Genomic DNA, 27,950 nt, shown 5'->3' on the forward strand with positions numbered 1-27,950 from the left:
GCGATTGAAGCCGTACAAAACCGAGCAGTTCGTTTTATAACTAACACTTATTCCTATTCCACATCAGTCACAGCTCCAGGGGCGGATCCAGACCCTCGGTTTGGGGGGGGGGGGGGGGGGGGCGGTTTCTTTGTCGGTGCGCGTAGTGGGGAAGGAGGGAGAGGGAAATCCAATGTATAAACTGACGTTTTTGAGGGGGCGATCCCCCCCCCCCCAACTTGGATCCGCAACTGCACAGCTCTAAAGGTATACTGTAACCTGAGTCATCGCTTTCGGGACGCCATCAAAGCCATACGACTCGGCATGTCCGAGGAGATCCAGTTCCATCAGGAAAATGGGCACCTGCACCGTGCTGCTGTGGCGATGCACGGAATGTGTGAATACAGACGCTGAATATGTTGGAAAGCGATTTCATTCACCGCAGCCACCTCCTCCTCTGTCAGGCCGAGAACAGGTTGATCCCCTCTCGGTAAAAAGGCACCCCTCCACCCAATGCGATTCTGAGTATAACTATCGGCAATAACTTCATCACTTAACATATATTATATCTTTCGTGCAATATTTTCGTAAAGCTTTAGAGATAGCGAATAAAACACAAGCAGCAAATGGACGATAAAAGAACAGAATACTTTATCCGCCACGCACACGCTTGCACCATGGCCATTGGACGGCCTGTGCCATAGCGCTGACGAGGGCGAAGCGAACGCGAACTTGCGAAACTAGGTAGCGGCGAGGAACGCGCCCCTGCAAGTGGGTCGGCCAGAGAACTGTTCAGCACACCCTCGGACAAAGTGCAATACGTGGATTGTAATGTGTGTGTTCCCGTGAGAAATGTGGACCGTATTGTATTGCACTGCCACACAGCCTTGTGACACATTGAAATAAACCATGTGTTGTGTTATGTCTGAGCATCTGAGTCAAGTTTTCATCACACTGAGAGCACATTAATTAGATGAAACAGGCAAAAAATTTTATTAAAGAAATAAGCTGTCACCCTGACACATCTTGTACAAAACTGTCATAGGAATTCAGCAGGTAAGCTCGAGATATTTCAAACTTCTATAAGAAGCCATGTGGAACAATGATGTGTACAAAATAATTCACTTTCAAATGGCACAATTACAGATATGGATCTAACATGTACACCATGCTCTTATTCATGGAAACCTCTTGATCAAAAATAAAAAGAGTAAGACTCTTGAGTGTAAGTGAGTCTTGATCAACACTAATGGCACAGCCCAAAGTGCCTTAATGTTTATGAAGGGTGCAGTTGACACCTTGGTGATTTCATTCATCCACACCATTCTTCACAATGATACACTTGGAGTCATCCTCCTCATAATATGTAATTAGCAGAGATTTAGCTGTTCCTGAACAATTACTTTTCTGGAATGACAGCTTGCACCGCCAGGATAATAGGGTCAGCGACAAGAAAAAAAAAAGAGGAGGAGCTGAGATTCACCCCTCACCACCCAACACACTCTCTTTAAGTTGAATATTGAATTTCTGGAAGTACATTGCCATTTTGATAATCTTGGTGTTCCCCAGTCTGTGGAAGCATCACGAAAACTTGTCAACTGCAAACAATATTCTGTGGTTTCTGAAGTTTAGTGCCACACACCACTCCATTCATGTCTGAATGATTTATGTCTTAGTGCACTATTCCATCTCCAAAGCAGAATAGCACCAATTTGTCATGAAAATAATGTAGCTATTTCACAAAATGCTGCTCCATAAAAAATGCAACAGCTTCAATCACGTCCCCTGCATCCAGCAACATTGGTAAGCACTCAGTGATGTGTATTCGAGCAGCTCTTCACTTCAGCCCAGTGGGAGAAGTTGCAACAAGTGACACAATGTACAGCTTGCGACATACTTGTCTGGAATCGGCTGTTTGCGGCTTATCCGTCCTGGAATCTCCAGGCGCTGCAAGATTGTTTGTTTCCACTAATAAACACGTACTGGGTAGCATGCCGTACGTGTCTATTAGTTGGAAGAAACATTCTTGCAACACCTGTGTATTTATCCTGCAAGACAGAATAAATCGCAAGCTGTTGATTCCAGAAAAGTATGTCGCATATTGTACATATGTCTGACAGTGGGCTGAAAGTCGTCGACAATGCCTCTGTGTTAAAACCTAAGCTTTGCCTGGTATTTGCTCTAAAGACTTCACTAGCCAAAAAGGAAAGGGCAAAGTAAATTTGTTACCCATTACCAAACTTCTACTTGGCAAAACCTCCTTTGTACCTCCGACTAAAAACAGCTCAACTTGATCACCTTGGGTTGGGCACCCTGTTGAGTTTCATTAGGTGCAAATTTTTACATTTGTTACAAAAAATAATTCAGACACCCATCAAAGATATCATCGCTTAGCTGTGGACAAGTACGTTACGTACCATGCCCCATGGCACTGCGAATTCTCGTGTTTACCGTGCACTGAATTCAGGAAAGACCTATTAAGTGACCCTAATGCACCATCACACATGTGAACACCAAGTATCATGTAACTCAGATGCACACACATTACATATCAAAGTTACACCGAAAAATGGAAAACCCAGCAATCCAGTAAAGGTCAATTCAAGCAGAAGCCACAGTTTGAGAGCCATCAATATCTTGAACAGAGACTCTTGAAGGATAGCAGAAGAACAGACTATGTCTGAAGCATCAGCGGCTTCAGACCTGAGCCTTCTCCTTCATATGAAAGTTATGGTTATACAAAACTGACACTGTATCACTAAGTAACATATATTTTAAAACAATGATTGCATTGACTGTGACTGCTGGTGCAGCAATAAAGAAAAAAATGGGTAAAAAGTATGTTCAGTGTCTCCTAACAAATAGCATAAAACACCTAAAATAGACAGAATATCATTAAACTGGTCATATGTTGAAGACAAAATACAGTGAAACCTCGTTAATACGTAACCGCTTAAGCCGTAATTCCGCTTAAGCAGTAGTTGCGCTGAATCCCCGTCGCGACTCCATTTGAAACTAATGTATTTGCTACCCGCTTAAGCTGTAGCTGTTCACAGCCTCAATATCGGTTAATGCATACTTTTCGTCCTGAAACAGACCGTGTAGAACAAAAAAACTAGCTCCTTCCCTACAAAGAACGAAGATTTGGCTGCATAATGTAAAACCCCCGAGACTAGGGGACACGAAAGGACAGACACAAACATGAAGTCTCAAACAAAACAAACAAACAAAAGTCAGATTTGGAAGCACGTGGCTCTTCTAGAGAGAGGGCGAGGCCAATACGTCACTCCTGCGAGGAGGAGAGGTCATTCTCCCGCAGAGTGGAGAGGGCAAGTAGGCCCTGAAGCCCCCGAACCTCCTCCCCTTCTATAGTTTCGTTTGTCACTTCTTTGTCATTTGTGTTGGCTTGTGGGAGAGCGCCATGTCACGGCTCCGTGTCCTGAACATCAAGGAGAAACTGGACATCATCCATACCATCGAGCAGTTTCCAGAAAACGGGGACTTCTTGAACAGCTCGCCAGTAATGTTGGTGGATTTGAAACCGCGATCATTGCTGCAAGGCCGCCTCGGCATGAAGCGAAAATAACGGACCATCTTGTTGCAAAGTGAATAAACGGCGATATCTATTCTCATTTTGTGGAACATGTTCCATTTTTCTTCCATTAGGCAGGTACGTAGACTTGTATTTTGAGTTTTTGGTTAAGCCGTACTACTACTTAGTACGTTGTTTTTTTGCGTCCCCGACAGGTATGCGTTAACGAGGTTTCACTGTGATTACAACTATAACTTATCTTTGGATATTTGTGGCATGTAAGCAAACGTCAAAACAGCTATGACAAAAGTGCTGTGATGACAATGTAGGAATTGTTTCATAGCATTATAAGACACTTTTCATTCACACCTTTTGTACATCCTCTTTTTGGGTGTGCACAGCACATCCTTATAAAATAAGCATCCTGAGATCTTCTGAGAGTTCCCAAGTATTAGATTCATTGCATCAAAATTTTATCAGGGCATGTTGCCCCTGCGACTTGTGGCATCCAAAAGTACTGTTCTGTGCACTTGGTTTTCAAACATCGCACTTTACTGAGGAACTGCGACGACACTTGCACCAATTCCTCCACCAGTAATTTTGTGCCCAAATAAGTGTCTCTAGAAGCCAAACAGGGCTTTCATTTCATCCATGCTCTCTTCTATAGTCTTTACAAATCTGGTTGAGTCTGTGTCCGCACAAGACTTCTTTGATGAGACATGGAGAAATACTCTTGAGTTGTTTGGGAAAATGTAGGATATGCCATATCCTTCATCTGAAACGGGTCCGAAGCCCCCTCCCGGTGATACCTGTCCCAATAAAAGAAATGTTATACCTTCTACATTCACTCACTCCACACTTCTGCATGTCATGTCATGCATATCACTTTGCTAAGCATGTGCAAGAAAATTGGTGGGTACAGTATTTTGCACCGTGATAACATGTCAAAATAAAAACGGGCAGGAGCTGCAGATCCTTTAACACAGTCACCTCATCAACTGCCCACAGTAGCACAGTGTGAGAAAAAAGAAAAACGTTTCGTACTCTTAGCCTTGCGCCAGGTACTAAGGGACACACCTACAGTAAACAAGTGGTTATACCTGCTTAACCACTGCCCTCACCTTATTCGCAAAGACTTCAAGATCGGCGTCTGGAGAGTAGTCTAGCTGCGTATGAGGGGTCTGGCTCGTTGAAAGCGTCCACGGTCGCATGATCACGTTATTAAGGAACTCACTTTCCTGTAGCATTAAAAAACAGTGCGTATCAGTATACATATTCAGATGAATATATAAAATAAAACAGGTCACTCCATACAAGCCTCCATACAAGCTTGACATTTATACTAATATGTATCAAATCTTGTTGCACTGAAATGCAATACAACAAAATTCGTGATATAACGAAATAATTGACGTTCGCCGTCAGGCCGCCATAGGAAACCATGTATATTAACTCTCGCCAGAACGAAGGAGTTTTAAGCTGACATCTGGATATACAATGAAAGAAAAGTTCCAAAACAGCATTTACTCCATCCCTAACACGTGCCCAAGGGTAAAAGAAACAGGTAAAAGGCGTACGTGCATGTTGTGCGGCGCAGCGACAAGCCCTTGCTCTTTTTTGCGGTGTTTCTATGTATCCTACAAGGGTCATTCAACGTCGACCGAGACGTCTATATCTTTAAATACAATGGAAAATTCGGGAAGCACCAAGCTACGTCAGTTTTTCAAAGTAGGTATTCACTGTGTGCATCTAGACACCGCTGCCATCGCTGTGGAGACTCTTTGATGCCATTGGCATAAAAAGAAGTCTGATGCCATCGTAGCCACTGCAGGACATCTTTCTGGAGAGCTTCATCTGTGTGGCATGTCTTTCCTCCAAGGAGCTCTTTAAAGGGCCCAAACAAATGGTAATCGCTTGGAGCTAAATTTGGGCTGTAAGGGACAACGGGCACAATCGCCCAGCACATTTCGGCTGTGTGAGGCTGCGCACTGTCAAGACGAAGAATGACCCTTCTAGACAACACAAGTTACATCTCACACGGCACACTTTATCAACGTGCAGTAGTACTGGCCACGAATCCTAACCCCTTGCTTCAAGAAGTCTACATCGATGACACCCTACATGTCCCAGAAGACAGCTGCATCTTGCTTTTCTTTGGCGGCTCGGAAGCCTTTTGTCGCCATTCCATGTTGTTTCTTTTTGTCTTTGGGGTGAAATGATGCATCCAGGTTTCATCACATGTGATGATTGCCTCCAAAAATTTGTCCCCCTCGGATTGAAACCAGTTCAGCAGCTGCTCAGAGTCTGCCATGCTCGTTTCCTTCTGGTCACAAGTGAGAACAGTAGAGTTCAGTTCTAGTTGCAGAACAGTAAGTGCTCGTGAATGATTGGTCTCCACACTGCAGGCACTAATATTACACTGGGCTGCAATGTCCCGCACTGTTACTCACCGTTTTTCGAACATGGCTTGTTAAACACCTGCAATGTTCACTGACGTGAATGCAGTCAGACAAACGTGTGCATGTGGTTCATTCGCCCCCATATCCCGTCCTTTGCCAAACTATCTCACCATTCATACGCGCTTCTCGTTGACACAGTTTGTTCCCCATACTGTGCCTGCAATCTTTGCAAAATCTCAGCTGGTCTGACGTTCTCCTTCACAAGGAACTTGATTATACATCGCTGCTCCACAGCTACAGACACACTGCTCGCCGCCATGACAGCTGCCTCTGCCGAAAGTGCACTGCTGCATGTGCTGCTGACCCGAGAAGGCTTGCACTTTGTCCCCCAAAAGTTTTACTCAATTACATTTACTCCCCGATTTTTCGCAAGCAAAAGTGTCGGTCAACCTTGAACGACCCTTGCATCCCCGTCTTCAACCATTCTTTGTTTGCAAGGGATAGTCTCCTGTAGCGACCGCAACTGATAAGGCTTGCGTTGCAGGGTAGCCAGCAGCACTCTACCTGGGCCCCGATCTTGAACTAAGACACAGCAAGCATTATCGCTATATTTAAAGTTTGCGCACTCCAAAGCCGTTTTGGCAGGCACGCACAAGAGCTCATGGCGTATCATGGGCGAAGTGATGCAGTTAAAAGGGTTGCAACAGGTCATCCCAGGTTATCCCGGATCAACGTAAAAGGCTGTTCTTTGCACTGATGTGAGCCTGCGTTGAAAGTTTCACAGCGAAAAGGGTAATAGAAGCGGAGAAAATGGGCTCCGCGAATATAGAAACTCATGCAGCTCTGACATCACAGCCCTTGCTGCCGACAGCAAGGCAACGCACGAGAAGTCACGTGCTTATGGCTGTCAATGAATATGGACGCAGCTCTGGAGCTCTGTGGCGTCTGCGCTTTGCTCGGGAGTATGTTCGAGAGCTTCTATCTCGCTAAGTATGACACGTAGAAGAATGATTCTTCTTTCCTCTGTATTCTGGTGTGCGGTACAATGTGCCCATGATGTAATGAACAGAGCAGGAAGTTGTAGGGTTTTACCCGATTCTTCCCCAAATTTGCACCCCGAATCGAAGGTTTCCTATTTAGGGTGAAACCCGATTTTTACCCGGCAAACTGCCCTCACTGGGACATCTGTAGGAAGGCACTAACGTAATGGTTTGGCAGCAGATGCAGTTACATCACCGTTTGTACCACACAACTACAGTTAGTTCGAGTAGCTGAGCCCGATTTCTCACCTAATTTAGCATACTGGAAGTTTTTCCACCCGAAGTCGCATGAATTTAGTGCACACGTTTATTTACCCGATTTTTACCCCCCCGAATTTCGAAAAAAATATTTCCCGAGAACTTCAGGCTCTAGTAATGAACCACATCCACGAAAGTGTCCCAACCCCTTTAACGTGCGTTATGGGGATAACAACAAGTTGAAGATCGGGCTCCTGGAGAGGAGGAGGCGGGATAGGGAAGCGACTGACGTGCCGCAACCAGTGGCCACAACCGATTCGTGGAGTGTAGTTTCCAGAGCAAGTACGAGTGATGCGCATGGCACACACCGTAGCTTGCCTGTTCGGTATCATTCATTGCGATGTTGAATAGTGTTCGTACTTTCATAAAACGTACCAGGGCTGTGCTAATATTCAACGTTTCGAATACGAATTGAATATTTTCAGTTGTCGTACTCGATTCCATTCAGCGATTCTTTATTTGTAGCTTTCGAATACATCTAATATATTTTTGAATATTCGAGATATTCGTAAACATTCGGGCTTTCTGTGTTCGTGACGTCGGCGTCATATAAATTATCATGCGCATCCGCAAACAATTTCTTGACGGGTTCTCGCCAGTTCCGCAGGGTGCGTGTTATCTGGATCCACTCTTGTTAACGAGCCTCCACGAACGAAACACACGCAATAGATTGCTGAAATTTTATGTGAGAAATCCATATAGAACGCATCGGCGCATGAATAAAATTTGTAGGATACAGAACTATGCAACAGCGGCGGCACGCGCGGATTGCATGCGCATGTGTGTGTTTGTTTCGTTTCGCCATTCTTGTGCGTCTGATTGAGATACTATTTGAATGCTGCACCTGAACAAGGAATCAGTGTCAGGATAGTCCAATGACATACACACCGAAGGCTGTGTGTGCGTCGTGCAGCGTATAAACATTACGACACCAAACGGGAAGGATCACTTGACGTGCAAATCGCCGGTGACAGCGACAATGCTTGCGATCAAATTCCCCAGATGACTGCAAAATACCGCATCTGCGTTGCACGACCATACTGAACTACACCCAGTCTCTCTCTCGAGAGTTCTTGAAAGCTGCATTTGTGAATATAACGGGAGGTGTCCCAGCTATCCTAAACCGAAAGCGGCCGCTGTCACGTGAGAGAGCAGCAGCTTTGACGCAAAAGGTAACTGGAATGATGGTACTCAGTGCGATGTAGCCGACGAGACTAGCGCGCATTGCGCGAGCAAACCTTAGCTTTTTGAGTCTGACTTGCTACCCTCACATATCTACCATTGAGCTCAAGATATTGCTGTTGAAGATGTGGCACGTGACTTAGAGTCAGTCCATAATGTGAAAAGCCTGACTCTGGGACAGTCACACTGCATCAATTACACTGTCTGCCCTTGAGGAACTTTACAATGAGCTCATTTACACCGACGTTTCAGTGAAACTGTGAAACTGTAGCAGTGTCGACCTTTATTCCTCATCCTTTCATAGTTGATGCCTCCCTCCATATTTCTGTGATTACCAAATGTGGTTGTATGTGCTGTATGTACATGTTGCAGTAAACTGGGCTACGTACTTGAAGTCGTTATTCGATTCGATATTCGAAGTCAAATATTTGCAATATTTGTATTCGATGTCTTTACTATTTGCACAGCCCTATGTGACACTTTATGTATAAGGGCAGTTTTAAAAAATTCTGTGATTGTACCATCTCACTGCACTACACATTTATGTTGGCCGCATTTGCACAATTCACGGCATAAATGTCTACAAATTTCCTCCATTTCAGTACAACTAAATATTCGATGCAGCGAAAGAAATCGCGATTCCTGTGAGTTCCATTATATTGACGTTCAACAATGTACATGCATCTTGCACGCATCTGTGTATTCAGGTTCATGTCTAGTGTAAAAAACCTGTGTCATCACAGTGAGACATCTTGAATGGGATAACTTGAGTCACGTAAAAAAAAATGTTTCTCTGTACACCCCACAATGAATTTTTTGCACTCTTGCTGTTGTTGCTATTCTTTACTGTTACAAAAGTAGAAACATATCTTTACGTGATGTTAAAAATTCCTGGTCTCATACACATGAATTGATACCTAATAATGCTACCAATTATAGTGACTAATGAAACTAAGCTAATGAATGAATGAAGCTATGCTAGAGTGAGCAATGAGAACCCAATTCTACCAAAATTTTGAGGTGAGTCCCCAGAGACCTCTGCAGTAACACAGTTATGTATACTGACATGCAACTGCTATCTGGGCAATTCCCTAGTATGGTAAGACTGTCACGCACTTCAACCAGATGTTTACCATCTCCGAATGCAGATGGTGACTGTTTAACTTGCAGGGCACGAAACAAGAAATGTATCCTGTGCCAATCAATACTGATATAACAGCACATATGTGCTGTGCACTTCTATGCACTTACATATTTCAGTCCCTTGCAGGCCACATATAAAGCAAAGAGGTGCCGATCTACTCCTTTACCACTCATGGCATCCCTGAATAGAAGCACATGCTTTTCAGCAGCTTTTTTCAGTAACCGAATCTTTTCGTCGTTGCTGACATTGTTTTCCACCATGGCTCTAACAATAAAAGAGTCATATGATGCATTCAGTCCCCAACTGTGAGCAGCAATCGTCTTTCCCAAGAACGCACAACCGTTCAAAGTCTCAGTGCACAGTACTTAATTATGCCAGTGAAAATGTATGCCTGCAGTTGCTCACCTTGCAAATTCTGATGATTCCCTAGTGCAGGATCGTACGGTCTCAGTCCTGCCATTCAAGTATAGTCGAGTCATGGTTGCCTCATATGTCTGAACAAACTTTTTGTTCTCCTTGTAATATGCTAATTGTAAGGCTAGCTGCATGAAGGCATCTGGGGAAACCTGAAAACCGGACATCACAAAGTGTCATAACTTATATTCACTCAACAGCTTCATCTCTAATGCACTGAGAATATCAAAAGTAGTAGAGTAGTAGTGCATCTAACAACAAGTCATGCATGTAGTACGACAATTTCACACACATAATCCATAGATTATCTGCTGAAAAAAGTTTTCGTATGCCATTCTGTTGTTGCTTATCCGCTGAAGGTGATGTGCCGACGTGGCCCAAGAGCCCCTTACCACTGTGGCTCATGTGTTCCTGATGGTAACTGACCTTTCATTCCACCAATGGGGATGATAAGGGAGGTCCCCTGGAATGACACAGGCAGCTCATGCCATGCATCCCAGCCTTCAGTTTTTACGTCGGTACATAATATGTACGTATTCAAAAATTACGAAAACTCTTCGGCACCGGCTTTCCAAGTGAGAGTCACTGAAGTGGTACCCCACTCCGCTCCACTTTTGTAATGAAGTCCAAACCACATCTGTTCCAGACCGTAGGCACTTTCATAAAGTTTCTTAGCGGTCAGCACACAATGCCGATATCAATTCTTCTTCTATGTAGGTCTATGTCAATTCAAGTGCCAACACTGACAGCGTACGTGTGAATGCATTCCAAAATCATGTTCACGCAAAGAAGGGAATCATTCTATTGCAATCTGCATGGACATTCCCCATGAAGCCCGACTTTTCCCTGGCGTACTAGTCGCGGCACATGGGAGGGTGCTGCTTTTAAGTCAGAACTTTTTTTCCGCACGTCTAAAAGATACAACCCTACGGCCAGTACGAGTGAAATTACGTAATCTCTTGTACATCCTAAGTGAGGATGTAGTACATGTAGTTGGTCTAGTACAACTAGTGAGGAATTTGTCTTCTGCATGTAGCTAGTCAAAGCAGAACAGGTCATCCTCAATAACAATTTTTCAGACTTGTCTTAACACTACACTTTTTTGTTTCTTCTCCATTTATAGGTATGTATAAAACTCCCACTTTAGGACAAACACACAGGAAAAGGCTCATTGGTAAGGCCCCAAGTTTTCCGCGATTACACGAAATATCGCAGAATCCGGAGTTCATCGAGGAATCCTTCGTTTGGCACGGAATTTCACGGAATCCCTTATTTTTAGGGGTGTGCGGATATTTGAGTTCTCGAATTCGAATCAAATATCAATCACTCGAAGTATTTCATCCGCGAATCGAATACCCAACATTCGGATTGCCGAATATCCGGCTATTCGCAGAATATGAACGACACCTCCCGAAAGTGGGCTTCACCTGACGCTTCCCTGCATGAGGTGAAGCCTGCTTTACGAAATTGTCCATGCTGCAGGACCAACACAGACAGATTGTAGTTTGGCATAAGATAGCGTTATCACAAGTGTATTGTGCATACTCCACCTGGGGAAAGGGCGGCGGCGGCCCTCCCGTGTGCAGTTTAGCAGTAGCAGTGGGGGATTTTGATTTGATGTTTTGGAGTTTGCCTTACACTTAAATAATGCCTACAACCCAGAAACAAAAAGGGTGTCCTAAAGATGCAACTTCCACAGGGCATGTATTGTAAGCTCCTTCGTATAATCTTCCTATAAAGTTCCTATAACCTCTGTAGATGTTGAAAGATCTTTCAGCAGGTATAAAATGATTGCAGGCAACAGACAGCATTCTTTGTCAGAGGAGAATACAAGATATCATGTATGTAATGCTGAGCCACAACAGTGCTTCCAACCTGTAATTTAAAAAAAAGAAAATTTTTGGTTCCCACATTATCCGAGCAAGTAAAGTATTTCCCATTTCAAGCAGCCATTGACTGCTTGCCACGGAAAATCGCGGAATTTGCATGTCAGTGCCGCAGAACTTTGAATTTGCCGCAGCAGAAAACCAGGGGCCTTACTCATTGAGCACACTGGCATGTGTATGTGGTGTCCTACAAGCGTCCTGGGCTGACGTCTTGCACAGTTCCCTTTGAAGTCAGCCCAGGACGCACATTCCAGCAAAGCGTTAGTCATGACGTTGCCCACCTCTGTAAGGCCGACAACGGCAAGCTATTTCAGCAGTGCCACCACCACAACCTACAAGCCTTGTTTTTGTTTTTCTTTATATTATGCCATTGAGAAGATCATATCTTGCAAACCATACCAACTGCAAAAAGAAGCAGAAAGAGACAGTAGAACCCAAGATTATTTCCTTGTAATCTCAAGTAGCAGCAGCACTCACCCTACATTTTTTCATTATGCCTTTCCCCCATGCATCATGGTCTTTGATACACAGATCTAGGTCGTCATTATTCTGCAATTCAGAATGCACATGTGCACACTTATAATGTGGTCCTCCAATGCAGTTGTGCTCAGAGTAGCTTATTTAGTACCCACCTTTTGTGCAGTTGCAAGAGCATCAGCAATTTCTTTTGCAAGCTCAGGAGAGATGTCCCAAACTAACCTCTGCGGTCTACGAATGGCACCCTGCTTGTCCTTCTTGCTTGGGGGCATACACCTTCCTGACTCGTCATATAATTTTTCAAGCACTCTGTTGGAAAGCACACGTTAGTGTAAGAAAGCGATGCTCCGACAGTAGAAGGAAAACGTTTTTAATATCTCTGTTCGGGGTTATCATGGGCTGCTGAGGCCTAAAAATTCTAGTGCAAACATAGTCGAAGCAGATGTGTCAAAACTTTGGCAAAATAATTCCACATACGTAAGCACGGTAACTTACTCTTTGGTCAGCGAATGCTCCCACATGTGTGCCATAGCTGGAGCATCAGCCATGCTGTGCTCACAGTTCATGCCAGCTGTGGCATTTTTGAAAACCTGAATACTCAGTGACTTGTCAAACCAAATACTCTTGCCATCTCCATGCAGAAGGTACTTGCCACGACTTGTCAAACCAAGAGGTACGAGATTGTTCATGCTAACCTGGCAGGAAATAGTGCAGGTGTTATCAGACACTGCTTGCAGTGTTTGTTTTTGACACTGTAGCATATATTACTAGGATGATTCCTCAGTAAACAAAGAGATAAAATTATAGCACTTTGGGGGTGGAGATGTGACACAAAAATGCTTATACGACTTGTGCCACAACTTGGACAGAGTCATATTTCTTTTTCTATTTTTACAGACATGGTCTGCTTCTTATGGGACATTGATATGGGATATGATTGATTATGGGACATTGATAGCACACTATTGCAAAATTACTGTGCACACATTCAATGAACATTACCTGAGATCAACATGAGTTGGTAGAAAGAAGAGGAAGTGCTGTCACTTCCACAAGGACGCTTAAGTGTACACCGTTCACACGACCAATGTGATCAGAATGAACCCAATGCGATGTGTTTTCCACAGTTACAACTGGGATACTCGCATGGGCCGATTGTTACAAACTGCTCGACTTTGTGTGCCACTGAAGGGCGTTACAAGCACACCTACTTTTGTCCATCCCTGAGCCCACTCTTACTTTCTTCCACCCACATTATTTTGATTTATGGCCAATGTGGCTAGAGCTCGCCACTCGTCTGACCACAGCCCCTTGGCAAGAGGTCAAATATTGTATGCCTGCCTCCTTTTTCTTTCCCTCGTGCACTTACATCGTGCTCATGTAATGCAATGTTCACAAAATTTTTGCCTTTTGGTGAGCAGTAGTCTCCAGGAAAGAATTAGCGTAAGATAAGATGATGCACATCCCAGATAGGAAACAATTATAGTAACAAGTGTAACACACAACTTACAAAAAAAGCAGATTTTTCAATAACATCGAGGCTCTCTTTGTTCACACCATCAAAAAAGTATGTGTTCCTTATTTTTGCCCATGTTGGGCGATCAAGTGACGTGAGTGCTGCTAAAGATGCCTCTGCTTCACTAGCTGAAAGAGAGAGAAGAAAGAAAAGCATCATTTCACTCCATTGTCATGCGTAACTAAGGCCCCGACTTTTCCGTGATTCCGTGAAAATGCACGGAATTTAGGATGTATCGGACTTGTATGTACAGCAAAACCTCGATAATTCGACCCCCGTTAATTCGGATAATTCGGACGACCCGCGCAGTCTCGGCAAGCGTCTGCACAAGTCCATGGGAACGAACGCTCGTTAATTCGGTAGCAGTCACATGCGCACCGGAAAACTTCAACAATTACGGCTCGAGGGAAGCACACCGGAGCACACAGCGGACGACAAAACGGTAGAAAAAACGGCAAGGTGTGGTGGACGCATCACCATTGTCATTAGCGCCGTGACGGTGACGTCAGGCACCATCTTGAAGCGATATCTCGTTTTAAGCCACGTGTATCAGTCAGTCTTTGTGCTACCTGCATGCTGTTTTGACATGGCAGACAATGGATGACAATTGGAAGACGCTGTTCTTCATTGTATTACGAACTCGTGCAACGGACAGCTTCCTCTGAGTGGCCCCTGATCTGCACCCAAGCTAAGAACTTTGCGGCAAGATTCAGCATCGAAGCCTTCAAAGCATCGGAAGGCTGGTTTGCAAGGTTTAAAGAATGCCACAGACTTATCCGCGGAATTTCGTTAATCCGCGAACTTATCCGCGGATTAACAGCCCTTGCTGTGTTGGAGGACTTTTGTTGCAGAGCTCCAGGCAGTGCCAAAGCAGTGCAGCACTTGGCCGCTATCAGAAAAGTTGTTTTAAAGGCTCAAATCTCCGGTACAAAGCAAACCACACTCTCACAGTTCTTTTCAAATAAAGGTATGTTGATAACGCAAAGTTCATTTCGTATTTTGTTGCCCATTCAATAATTCCACATTCGGATAATTCTGACATTTTCGTCGGTCCCGTGCGATACGAATTAACAAGGTTTTACTGTATAACGCCCTTTCCTGCACCACCTAACTGAGAGGAAAACCAACGTATACCATGCATCTCATGTTGGCCAAACTGGTTAAGCTCACATCTATCCTGTCTTTACTACAACTGTTTTGCTCTTATCAGTGACATCCCATCCACTGCGTTCCTCACGGTGACGCATGCCACGGCTAAACATTCTCAGTTGGCGAAACAAGAGTACCGTAATTTTTGGTGTACAGCACGCGTCATGCATAACACGCTTCCCGCTGATTTCAACGGGGTTTTGACCCGTCATCACAATGCGTTTTATACAAGGTCACTGGTGGTCCTATGCGGAAATGTGTCAATGTATAGCACACACTCATAGACAACATAGATAACAGCACGGTCTATTTTTCCAACTTTTTTCCTGTATAACACGCGTGTTATACACGTTTTTACGTTTTTACAGAACTTTTTTCGTGTATAACACGCGTGTTATACACGAAAAAAGTTGGAAAAATAGGCCGTGCATGTTATCTATGAGTGCGTGCTAACCTTTGTACCTTTGTACCCTAATTTTCGGTGTATAACACGCGTGTTATACACCGAAAATTATGGTTCAAAGGTTAGTACAGTAGAACCTCTTTATAGTAACTCCTCTTGTAGTAAAACTTGGCTTATAGTAAACGAGAACTGCGGTCCCGATAGAATCCCATACATTCAATGGCACACCTGATATAATAAAACTCCTGATCTAGTAAAATATCATCATGGTCCCAGAGAGTTTACTACAAAGGGGTTCTACTGTATGGTACTGCAGAATTCTACGAAAGTGCCAGATTTGTTTTCTGACGTTAGTGTTAACTATGTTACGCTAGTGCAAAACAGCACAAAGTGCCATGTGATGCGTAGCTACAACTGTATTTTGGATTTGTAGACGCTTTACTTCCATGCCATGCAAGTTAACAAAGACTTTGTATTCGTATATCTCCGTCAGGGAGTGTCAAGCACTTCCAAAATTGCTGCACGAAATTGCTGAATTTCCGATTCCCTGACGCAGAATTTGAGATTTGCCGCAGCAGAAAAAACAAGGTGTTATGCATAATGTAAGACTGTGTTACATACGAGTATAATTAGCAGCGTCTTGCATTATCCATTCTAACTGGTGCTCCAATGTAGTCGGAAAAAGAATTTGGTTCTTGGAGTCATACACCTCGAGCTTATAAAATGCTCCATTGTGTTGCACTGCAACATGCTGCAAAAACAGTGAGCTCATGTTATTTCCATGTAACACAGTTCCAGTGCAAGAATTCTGATTATATCCTGCCCACACTTACCCTTGACTCAGTAGTGGAGAAGTGGCAAACCTCATCGCAATCAATACCTGGCACCCTGTAAATTAGGTACATACTGTACAAGTAGTACTCATTTTTGCAAATTTCGTGCGGCCACTTTTTCTCCAAATATCGGTAGCGACGACAGAAAAATACTGGCACTCGAATATGCAAAAAATAAGATTCACAAAATCTAAGTGTCTCAATTCTCACAATTTATTGTAGCATCCTAACTTTTTTAATACACCTGTCAATATTTTTAACTGATTCAGTGCATTCCTCATTGCTTTTTTTAGCTGCTAGCCTGCTTTAACATCAGTTTAATGCACATTCATAACACAGTCCCCTATGTTCATTCAATGCTGGATTCCTGCACACTGGCACTGGACATGCCTGCTTGCGCAAACTCTGTAGTCTGCTCATATCTCACAATCTCGGGCTTGGAGCCCTGTGTACGTCTGTATGAGCCAGCCCTGCATAAGGGGCATGTTTCCCAGTGGAAAAGTTGTATTGATACAAAACAAATATTCCCGTGAATGCTGCGGACAACGAAAATTTGCTGAAACAGCCTACCTTACAGTTGAGAGGAGCCGTTCATACTGGGACATGCAGATGGGTACTGTGCCTCTAAGCACCAGGGGCTGTAATTCTTCTCTGTCAATAAGACGTTTGAAGACCAGGCAGTTGTGAATAAGCACTGCAGTTCTACAGAAATACATCAAACAGTCAGTGTCAAAATTGAATCAAATCAGAAACAAGACTGGGCAAATTAGCAAAAAGAGAAAGTGATAAAAGCAAGGTGACAAGTAATCCCCATTTTTGTACTCAAGTGGCTCCAGAATGCCACCAGATGCAAAATGGCAATGATCAATACAGTATGTAAAAATCAAATACACATAGCTTGTCGTTAAATAATACAGCTGCTGTTCTGCATTCTGGGACTTATTTGCATCAGATTACAGACATCAAAATTGACTTCTCCAGTATGTACCTAGAGAGTGAGAGTCGCAATGCCAATTTGTAAAACAGGATTTCTGGTTTCTACCTGGATACTTGGAGGTGAGTTGGATGGCAGTAGCCTTGGTCAAGACAATAGTAATTGCTATTGATGGCCACTGGTGATCTTCCACTGAGGTAGATATACTTCTCCCTAAGGTAACAGAAGTTACAATAATGGTCAATGTCAAACAGTGTCAAAAGCACTGACAACATTTTAGCATGGCTACAAGAAGTACTCACCACCAATCGCTGACGTAATTGCTTGTTATCCATGACCTAAGCCATAGCAACCGCTGTAATGTTGGTCCCAAAGTTCTTTCGAATTTCTGTAATATTAACACCAAGGAATTAATGAGCTAACTAAACTTTACAAGCCATATATCTGTAAGAACCGTTAAAAAGCAAGCAAGGTGAGATCTGTAACGAAGTCCCGAGACTAAGGACAATAAGAAACGGCTGTAGTTTAGTAACAATCCTGCAGCAGGCAGCACATAAGAAGATAAGTGTAGATTTAGCGGTGATATCATTGTTGCCAGACGTCTGTATACGGACGTTCAATGCACCCAACAATATGAGCAGGTCTGCTTTTCAAAAGCCAGAAGAGAGTTGTTGGATCTCTAAGGGCCACCTGTGCCGTAAAATAGAGAACTGTATGCCAAGGACTTTACTACCAGAAACAGACGTGTCTTTAGTGTAGATGTCTGGAATACAGCTTTAATATTAAAGTATTCAAAGAAATACTGGGAGTTATAAACAGAGAAATGAATGAATCCGGGGGAAAAGTTGTGTCGTTTCAAGTTGTGTTTTACAGGTTGAGTCTCAATGACAAAGGCCACATTTTTCTACATTATGCACGTCCCAGACCAAGTTCATGTAGAATGTGCACCCGCCAGTGAGGTTACATCAGATTAGGCTTTACGTATGGTACACATTAGGACTGCAATCCACCGCAACAGATGTTAAATTAGGCCAGGTGATTGCGTATTCACCATGTCAAGAAAGAGTTGACATAAACTGCATCTGCCGTGACTGAGTTGAGATTAGGCCAGGTGACTACGTACTCAAGTTGTCAAGAAAGTTTATGTAGACTGTGTACCCACTGTGACCGAGCTTAGATTAGGCAAGGTTGACTACGTATCAAGACGTTGAGAGGTGGTGTTTTGGTGCTTTATGGCACAAGAGCGACTAAGGAAGACGTTGAGAGAGTTGACGTAGAATGTCCCTTAATAGATACTTCCTGGACATCCGGAGGACAGCGGAGTGCTGTTGTCAAATGCAAGGTGTATCCAAGATACCGTTGTTTGCATGCCCGTGAGGATGTGGCACAACTTGTGCAAGCTCATATTTGCGGCTTTTGCAGTCGAATAGTTGCGAATGTGTAGTCTGCTACTCTGGTACGCTTGTTTGCCATTTTGGCAACACTGGTGGTATTCCACACTTTCTTCCTAAGCTTGTGTGTTATTTCCACACCTCTGCAAAACTCACTGATGAGCACGCTCACTCATGCTCAATTTGGCCAATCAACTGAGCGTGAGTGAGCGAGCAGAGAGTTTGCAAGTGAGCGTGAGTGAGCGAGCCAAGAGCTGAGCGGACAGTGAGTGAGCGAGCGAGTCGAGAGCTGAGCGGGTGATGAGTGAAACTTGACTGAGTAAGCCGAGAACTGGTCGAGCAGCGAGTGAACTTGAGTGAGCGAGAGTCAAAACTGCCTAGGTACGTGTCTCTGTATGAAGGTACAGTAATCCCTCGTTATAACGAAGTCGTCGGGACCAGAAAAAAATTCGTTATAAGCGGTATTTCGATAAATGCGGGAACGGCTAAAAATGCTGCCAGTGGTGACAACTGCGTGCAAACAACGGTATCCCAAAGGACACATACCTTGGGAAGTTATCAGCATGGTGGCACTTTTATTTCATTACTAAAAAAGAGGTGAACTGCGTCTGACGCACAGCCTTGTTGGTTGCCAGGAGGGCCTGCTCCAGTCTGTGCACGCACCGCAGGACGCCGTCGTTACCACTGCCGCACTCAATTTTATTGAGGATCAAACGGAGCATGTCCCATGTCTCAGCCGTCGTTGGAACTTTCCCGGGCTCATCATCCGAACTATCGTCACTTTCGCATCTATCACAGTGTCCACAATATCCTCGTCCCTGGTAGGGCAGACGACGGGTACGTCCACATCTTCAAGTGTAAACGAAGAGAAGTTGTCGTCCACCTCATGCCCGACGAGCTCATGCACTCGCCTGTAGAGATAGTCGCAGTCCTCTATGTCTGGGACGTGCTCTTGTTCATGGTGCACACGACCCCTAGAAAATCCGGCGTGCGCGAAGCAATTTGCGATCTTAGCTGCCGCCAGCTCCTTCCACGAAAGGCATGGTAGCCTTTTCAACTTCTCTAATTAGTGCGACTTACACTTCCGTAGGATCTTCGGTGGAGCAATTGGAAAACGCAGGAACTGCGCGGAGATCAAGACGCCGATCGAGCGAAGTGGAAACAGTGGAGGAACGCGCGTGCTACCCTTTCCGTGCAAGAAAGAGGAAAGGGTGTGAAACTTTCGCCACTTTTCTACGAGGGAAAGAGCGGTTGCAGAGAACGCTGCCCAGCGTCTCCACCGCTCTGCGAGTCCTGCGGGAGCTGGGGGCATACGGGCTGGCTCGCGCTTAGTAAAATGCGGAGTCGGGCAACAGTATGCTTCGAATAACCCGGTTAAACCTGCATGCACTTTATACAGGACACAGGGGAACTTCGAATAAAGCGATAATTTAAATAAAGCGACTTCGTTGTAATGAGGGATTACTGTACGAATGCTACGGGCGGGTGACGCGTTGCCCCTGTCAACTCCTGTTACAGAAGGCATCTCGATGCGCCCATTGCTTCTGAATGGCTTTCACCTTCACCAACGGAGAAGGACCGTATCTTGCCACGCTCAATGAACGGCCCATGGCACATACACTCCGTGGAAACTCACTGCGTTCTCAGCGCTCGTTCAAGGGTGACGCAATGACTGATTCTTCATGGAAAGCAATAATGTGAACGTGAGTGATCAAATCAAAATCAAAAGAGAGCTGAGCGTGAGTGAGCGAGTCGAGAGCTAAGCAGCTGGGGAGTGAGCGAGTCGAGAACTGATCGGCCGGTAAGTGAGCATGAGTGAGCAAGCCGAAAGCCGAGCTGCCTGTGAGTGAGCGAGCCGAGGACTGGGCTGATGGTGAGTGAACTTGAGTGAGCGAAAGGCAAAACTGCCGAGGTCTGGTTATTTCTAATATATTTACTTCTCAATTACGTAAAAAACCTTGGAAAGTGTAAGAATTCAGTTTTATAGTTACAAGTTGCTGTAATTTCTTGGTTCCATTGGAATGGAAGCACTAAAGTAGTGGGATAAGGGCAGGAGATAGATGACTGGGACTCTCCGCTGTGGAGAAAGTTAATTTCGTAGCTATTTTTTTTTTTAAATATGTGCATGTTCATGGAAATTTCTGGTCCGTAAAATAGTGCAATAGAGACCAGGCACATGCCTGCATTTTTAATAATTTTGTCTTCCTAGAAGCCATAGGATCATTACTAAACTATACCCCAAGAAATATGCACACGAATAAAGTCGCAAACGCAGCTCCGAGATATCTTCACCTTGTATTATACTGTCACCCTGTACTGTAAACACTGTAAGTCAGGCATTAAACTCATACCTGTTGCCTGATGAGATAGAAAGGCTTCACAAGTTTTTACCACTAATTATATAGCAGTAAATGATACTTTGTGTCAAGTTTGACTGCCTGAAGGAAAGTAAACATTGCAGGAGGCAATAACATCATAAAATTTTAGTACACAGATCTTTAAGTAATCAGGCATCTCATGGGTATGATTAGGGGACCCCTCCGCTTAGTATGCAGGTGCAAATCTAGAGAGGGGTCCAGATTTCCTGACATCCTCCTCAGTTTCTGTCGTTACTTAGTGCTTCAATCGACCTTAAATATTGATGTAGCATGCTGTCCAGGGCTGGGCCCCCCTCCCAGTTTAAATCCTGGATCCACCCTTGTGGACACATAGCAATAATAATAACAATCAACAATTGTAGGCTGTTTTGTGTGTGTCCTCAAGTTAAACATGAAACGTCCAGGCAGTAATTATAGCAATCTTGGTTATATTCACATAGTTCTTGAACAGTCAAAAAGAACTCCTGCTCACTGACTACATGAAGACCTCACCATGTTGACCTGTTGCAAAATGTTACTTACACTTGCTTGTTGTGTAAGCTGTTTGAGCTCTTCTGGAGAGCAGACTGGTTGAAGAGACTCTAAAAGACGATCTATTGTATCGTGTAGTGGTGGAACGGGCAACCTCGGGAGGGAACGTTGGCAACTGTACAATGATGGCTGGTAGCCACTTATCACTCTTACACATGCACACCACAGTAGTGTTGTGTACTTCTCAGATGAGTTGGCTGATTGGTCTAAAGAAACAAGATATCAAATATCTGTGACAACTATACTACTAAAATTACTTTCAACAATGCATCTTCAAAACATGTTAATACTAAGCTCCTAGTAGGAATTCTTGCCTAAAGATATACAAACAAGATGCAGACAAAATCTCAAAAGAACTTCGTTGATGCTACTTACACATCCAGCCTCTATAAGAAAGCAAGCTCCGCAGAATAATCTGACGAACTTTCATAAGAAACAGTGACAGTACAATTGTAAGAAAACTAGCCACAATTACGGCACGGAGTGTGGCAGGGAGCCCTGTAAGGAACAACAACTTCAATAAGAGGGAGGCATAGCATATAGGGAGGCATAGCACAAAGTGCAGTAGGAATGGCATGTAGGAATGTGAGGAATAACGTCACGGTCCCCACATATAACAATACAGGCATATAATGCACAACAGGTACGTTAAAGGAGCAGCGGAAATCTGCCAGCGTTCTCCTGAAGAACATGCCCCAAAAGTGTTTATTTCAACCTCCTCTTTTCCTTCCCCTATTCCCGTCCTCTTCAACCTCTACAAGACAATACTGTGTAGTAACTTTTCCAGTTTACTCATTGTACACATGAAAAATGGTTCATAAATGAAAAAATAAATTAGAAATAAACGAAGAAATACATATTGTGTGATACTCTTGTCAGCCAAGTATGACCAGTCATTTTTTCCAAAATGGATGCTCCATATTGTCATAATTCGGGTGCAAAGAGATAGTGTGGGTACATGTGCCTGTGGCATGGGCACAGACACATGTAAATCACGGAAGTAAAACATTTTTTCAGCACAAAGTGTGTCATTCCAACTGGCATGATCTCGAACATGAAGGCAACGGGATCACAGCCGTGATGATTCATAGCACTATACATTCAAATCAAAGACAAATATCAGGAGCTAACACCATTCTGCAAACCAGAGTGGTTTGGTTAAACTGGACAGGTCTTTTTTCAATGCAGGAGCACCATAACGGCTATGTCACCCGTTATATCTCTACAGTCAATGGTAAAAATAATACGGAAGCCTACCTTTTGGAACATGCAGGGTATCCCCTGCGCTCCAGAAAAGCGCTTTGATGGATTCAGCAATGTGAATCTCAGAAAGCATGAAGAGGAAGACGCAAAGGCCAAGAATCCCAAGGTTATGTACAGATGTTGGCCACATCCCATTGCTGATAGAATTTCTTTGAGAAACAAAAACAATATTAATTACAAAACTAGGGAGATAGCCGATATTATCAGCGAGCACCCAGTCCTATGGGCCACCTGCATTTATGTGCTGTGCACTGGTTTGTTTGCTGAATGTGACCAAATGTTCTTTAGAGTTTCTTTTGTTATAAATACAAAGAAGAATACAAAAAATGACCATACAAATAACATAATAGTAATGGAGAGGAGACAATCCTTATAATCTGTCACAACGCAGTTATGTAAAGAATGTACTGCTTACTAGAGCTCTTCTGATGACTGCAAAATATTTTGATATACAGGTCTTAGCTACACTTACAGTAAGCCAGCAATCAAACAATAACATACACATAGTCAGGCAATGCTTCATCCTGCCCCACATGATTTTCTAGTTTTATGGTATACTGTATATTGCACATTTACTCTAACTGCAAGGTATTTCTAAGTGCACCATTTGTAGTTTCCTGCAATTACCTGCACTTTCTCACCACTATAATTATTCATCCCTGTATTTCAATGCATGCATAAGCAAAAGGCAAACTGAAGCCAATGGTAAACTGAAATGAAAATCTCCAGGATGGAGCAAAGGTACTGTACACAGTGCTCAGTAAACCTATCATATTTTCCCTCTCCCAAAACGAAAGTCAGTCAATCCAGGCGCCAACTTGTAAAGTTCTACCATTCATTTCCTTGCACCATTCTGCAAGTTCGAGAGAGAATGTTTTCGAGAGGAATTTTTTCTGATGCCTTTGATGGCAATACATGCCGAAGTCTCAATTTAGTCAGTTTTTGCACTTACATTTACTTCTGTCATGCATACAAGTGTCATGTGTAATCAATCTTCTATGTTCCTATTAAATGTTGTTAAATTTGTTTGAACTTCTGCAAGAATCCATAATGTGTACTCTTACGGATTCTTGCCTATCTTCGCACCCATCCACAAAATTGGTGTATCCCCACCAACCACATGTGCAATGAAATGTATCACTGTTACTATTACAGGTACATTCCACATCATTTTTGTAAAATTACTGGAAATTAACACTGGAACTAGATCACAGATCTCATGAGCTCACAGAGAAAGTGGATTTTCATGTTTCTGCGAAGTGAAATCCTACAATTAGAGCAGAGCGAAACGAAAAGATACAATAATAAAGTGCCTGCATGCACCTCAATCGCTTGCACATACAGGGCAAAGATATCTGCATTTTTTTGTCTCGCTGTTGTACTTTCATTTGTGTAACCTGGTCCCTGATACATAGTGTTCTTTGTTTTCGGGTTAAATCCGATTTTTCCGTATAGTTCCCCCTGAACAAGTTTTCAAGAATTCAGGTAAAACCTGATATCTACCCAAAATCCTTGCGGTGCTTCAACTTGTCGTTCTACGTAAGCCGTCAGAAAAGTGAATCATAATCTCAGCAAAGAGAGTTATTTGTGACAACCTACTTGTCCTCCTTTTATAATCCCCTCCTGCAGGAGTCAAAGACGAGCTTTTGTGGAGCTCGGGCCAGTGTACGAATACCACGGTCATTCACTGCCCCAGTTCCGAGCGGAACTATAAACATTCTTGTATCTTGTCCCAGTGCCACAGCAGTGGCTTGTTTCATATGCCTTTCATTTCACCCGAAAATGCCCCAATTACATATCAAACAGAGATTGTAGTGCCCGATTTCTCCCCAAACTCTCGTGTTTAAATAGCACTCGATTTTTCCCTCCCGAATTTGAAAAATCATAAAACCCGAAAACAAAGAACCCTACTGATACACAGGACATCTGGTGATAAACTTTACAGCTGTTTGTGTGCCAACGCATCTTTTCAGAAAAGAATGACAATGAGAACCTATTTGTGAGGTGATTCGGAAACTCCAGAGAGCAGTGGTTCTTCAACTTATGTTATTCGAGGGAACCCATGAACATGCCAGCACGACCTCAAGGAACCTCGCTGGGGCAACTGTGTAGAAGTGGGTGAGGCGAACTAGATATCGTACAAGTAGCAAATTTCTTTACTCTGTTTAACTGATTATTTAATTTAATCATAATTTATTTAATGGTTTATCATGTTGTCGCAGCACGTCGATTGAGGTTGGTCGGACTAATTCAACTGCTTCACAGCGCTTTCCCGCAGGTAACGCATTGCAGGTTGATGCTCGCAAATCCGGCCAACTGAACGTGGGCAGGAGGGTAGCTCCGAAAATTCTCCGAAGTAGCTCCGACTTTCCCGGTGCTTGTAATGCTTTCGAAAGACAAGAGAAAAGCAAAAGCATGGTGCGGAGAAATTGTCGTGTTCAGCTGCAGGTTGAGCCAACCGATGCGAGATGATAGCTACTGGCTCTACTCTTTGCAATGACTGTCAGCCGCGGCAACCTTGTCCTGCGATTTCAATGTCAATCCCAATGCCAACGATCAAATGTCGAGCACAGTCAGATAATGGGGCTGTTCGAGAGCGTGCATTGGTAGGCGGTCAAGTTACACTCGCAGGTGCTGAACAGTATCTTGTTCGCGAAACCCCGGTCGAGAAACGCTGCTCTAGAGTTTGCAATGAAATACATCAAAACTATGCTATGGCTGGCTGTTTGTAGCGCTACTACCCTTTAAAAAGTCATAGCAATGAGGTTAGTCTCGCCATTGTCACCTTACATCAGGAAAACTCGGCCACTCTATGTTCCTGAGGTGAATATAGAAGTACATGACATGTCTCCTTATGAAGTCTGATTATCAGGCATGTAAACATTGTGCTGCAGCAACAGCTGTGAAAGTTATCCTTGTGCAAATTGTTGCCATCACAATGACACAGGACCCTCATCCAAGGTAAATCTTTCATTCTCTTTTGTTGGGCCATGATAATTGTATCTTACTCTGGAGATTGTTCAGGAGACTTATCCTCTATTTTCACCAGCAATTAGGCAGAACAGGTGTTGTCAAAATGTGACCGCTCTCAAGTCCTCCATTTCCCAGGCCACTGTATGCAACATCTGTTGAGCAATTACTTTAAGAATGGAAAGCTATTTATAATATCTGCCATAAAACTTACTTTCTCTTCCTTCCACTTCTCTTAGCGAGAACAGCTGGCTAACAAAAATCCTAAAAATTTGTGATTTCCTGTAACATATATCATTTTGGTACAGACCAGGAAATTGTGTAATTGCCAGAACTGCGTTGTATTTCAAAATGTAGCCCAAGCACATTGGTTTCAACCTGGTTTCTGCTTTCATTTAACGTCTCCCAATTTATTGATGTTTCAAAGACGACAAAAATATTAATTTGTTGTCAGCCATAAGTGTATGCTCGTCAGCTGTAACTAATTAAAAGTGCTCGCAGATCAGTAGCTCATAACCCTTTGAAGATGTGATCCCAACTTAGCAACACATTGTGAGCAAAATGCAAGTAAACCAGTATTAGTTCTACAACCAGCTAATGGTATACTTCAAGAGGCTGCAGGAATTCTTGAAAGTTTCATATAGCAATTTCAGCAATTCTCATGGCATTGCCAGCACTGCAAGGTATTGTCAGCTGTTAGAAATGAGAGGTACAGGTGGTATGGGTGTGGTAGGCGTATACCGAAACACGCTCACGAAACATATACGTATCAGTGATTATGCAAAAACGTCACACTTTTCGACGCCGATCACATTCGAACGTTTTTGTCAAGCGACATGCCTTTGACTGCGTAGCTATCGGTGGTAGGGGAATGAGAATAGGACCCCAGGAAAACAATCGCTGTCGAATGCTTAGAGCTTCAGGTATAGTTACGGAAATTCGCATACTTGATACGATGGTATTTTCTGAGGACCGTTTTCGTCCATTCCCTGAGAAAGACCACGACAGAGTGCCGTTCATCTTCCACATCTCGGATTTTTATACCAGCAACAGCACTCCTTGCTTCAGCCATCCTTGGTATTGGTCGGGACCCACTTCAAACAGCTGATCCTCGTTGCTAAGGGGGGAAGCAGAAAAACGTCCGCTCACACCGCAAGTTTCGTGAACATATTGAAAAATGTAAGAGACCGATCGCTTAACGCATTAATCTCGTTGTGTGATCAAATGCCTTGCAACCAGAAGGGACTGTAAGTCACTTACCTTGCTGTACGCTATGCGCGAAAGTTGGAGGGCAATGTCTCTGAAACAGAGACGTACTTCGATCACGTGAACCTTGCAAGACTACGAAAGCGGTTGCTTTCGCTCATTTGCTATCACAACAGCGCATCAGGACGTAAACCTATAGGAATTGTTCATCCATAAGAAAGAAAGCAATTGCTGATTTTCCGCACCACACAACGTACACTGTGCAATGAACTCTTGTTTGAAAATTGAAGATGACAGTGCCCTAGCGGCGCGTTTCAAAAACACGGCAGATGTCAAAATCTGATTCCTTGTAAAGTGATAGATTTATATCCTGTGTTCATGACCGATAAATTTTATTGGCAACTCAATCTTGACCCGATTAAATTGTCATGTTACGCGTACCCGAAACCGGATTTTGTGTGTGTGTGTGTGTGTGTGTGAAAAACAGTTTACATTTATTTTGCAAATATATTTTATATTCGGTGTTGAGGCCTTTGTCAGGTCTCCGAGACTTTTTTGTCTCGTCTTTCCTTCGTTAAATGCGATAAATATATCACATAGAACACTTTCATTTCAAGTTATTGGTTTGAGTAGCCATTCTTTAGCGAGGGAAAACGAAAGTAGAAAGGAGAAGAAGAAAAAAACGAAATTCATTGCATATACTTTTTTTTAATGCAAAACGATAAACAATGATGAACATAACTCAACTTCGGTTGTACTGAGGGTTATCAACATTTCCTACGGGAACATATTTATAACGCTGCGAAATTACGCTGGGTATATACACAGAGTACGATGAAAGATGAAAGTCACTGAAAATGTTAGCCAGCTGTATAGGGATCGAACTCAGAACCCAGAACATTCTCTCTTGTACACAGAGTACTTTCGCGAGATGTTTGGCGCTCTATTTGAAATACACATATTAAAGTCGCGTACGTGGTATACATTGTAGGGTACTATTGCACAATGTGCGTCGATGTCCGATTCCCGAAAGTAGTCATTTATGCGTATTGAAAACCTTTCGCC

General features: G+C 43.4%; 1 protein-coding gene across 1 annotated transcript; it reads right to left on the reverse strand.

The window, feature by feature from the left end:
- Positions 1-939: 939 nt before the first annotated feature.
- Positions 940-27,174, reverse strand: LOC135385909 (carnitine O-palmitoyltransferase 1, liver isoform-like). The gene is made up of 18 exons (XM_064615525.1): positions 26,940-27,174; positions 26,627-26,796; positions 22,704-22,858; positions 21,822-21,944; positions 21,438-21,652; positions 17,449-17,534; positions 17,255-17,359; positions 16,783-16,914; positions 16,213-16,267; positions 16,001-16,130; positions 13,822-13,955; positions 12,807-13,006; positions 12,467-12,620; positions 12,312-12,383; positions 9,940-10,100; positions 9,642-9,798; positions 4,633-4,749; positions 940-4,320 (listed from the first exon to the last, which is right to left on the reverse strand). Exons 2-18 carry the CDS (start codon positions 26,749-26,751, stop codon positions 4,132-4,134), a joined length of 2,310 nt encoding a protein of 769 aa, XP_064471595.1. The 5' UTR covers positions 26,752-26,796; positions 26,940-27,174; the 3' UTR covers positions 940-4,131.
- Between the last annotated feature and the right edge of the window lie 776 nt (positions 27,175-27,950).

The sequence above is a fragment of the Ornithodoros turicata genome, chromosome 2 (assembly GCF_037126465.1).
Source record: "Ornithodoros turicata isolate Travis chromosome 2, ASM3712646v1, whole genome shotgun sequence".
Classification (NCBI taxonomy): domain Eukaryota; kingdom Metazoa; phylum Arthropoda; class Arachnida; order Ixodida; family Argasidae; genus Ornithodoros; species Ornithodoros turicata.

Coding starts and splice junctions, on each gene's coding strand:
- LOC135385909 (XM_064615525.1), bottom strand. CDS start 26,751: ATGGCTGAAGCAAGGAGTGCTGTTGCTGGTATAAAAATCCGAGATGTG. Junction 21,653..21,821: donor TTCTTATAGAGGCTGGATGT/GTAAGTAGCATC, acceptor TTGTTTCTTTAG/ACCAATCAGCCAACTCATCT. Junction 17,360..17,448: donor AATTACGTCAGCGATTGGTG/GTGAGTACTTCT, acceptor CTGTTACCTTAG/GGAGAAGTATATCTACCTCA.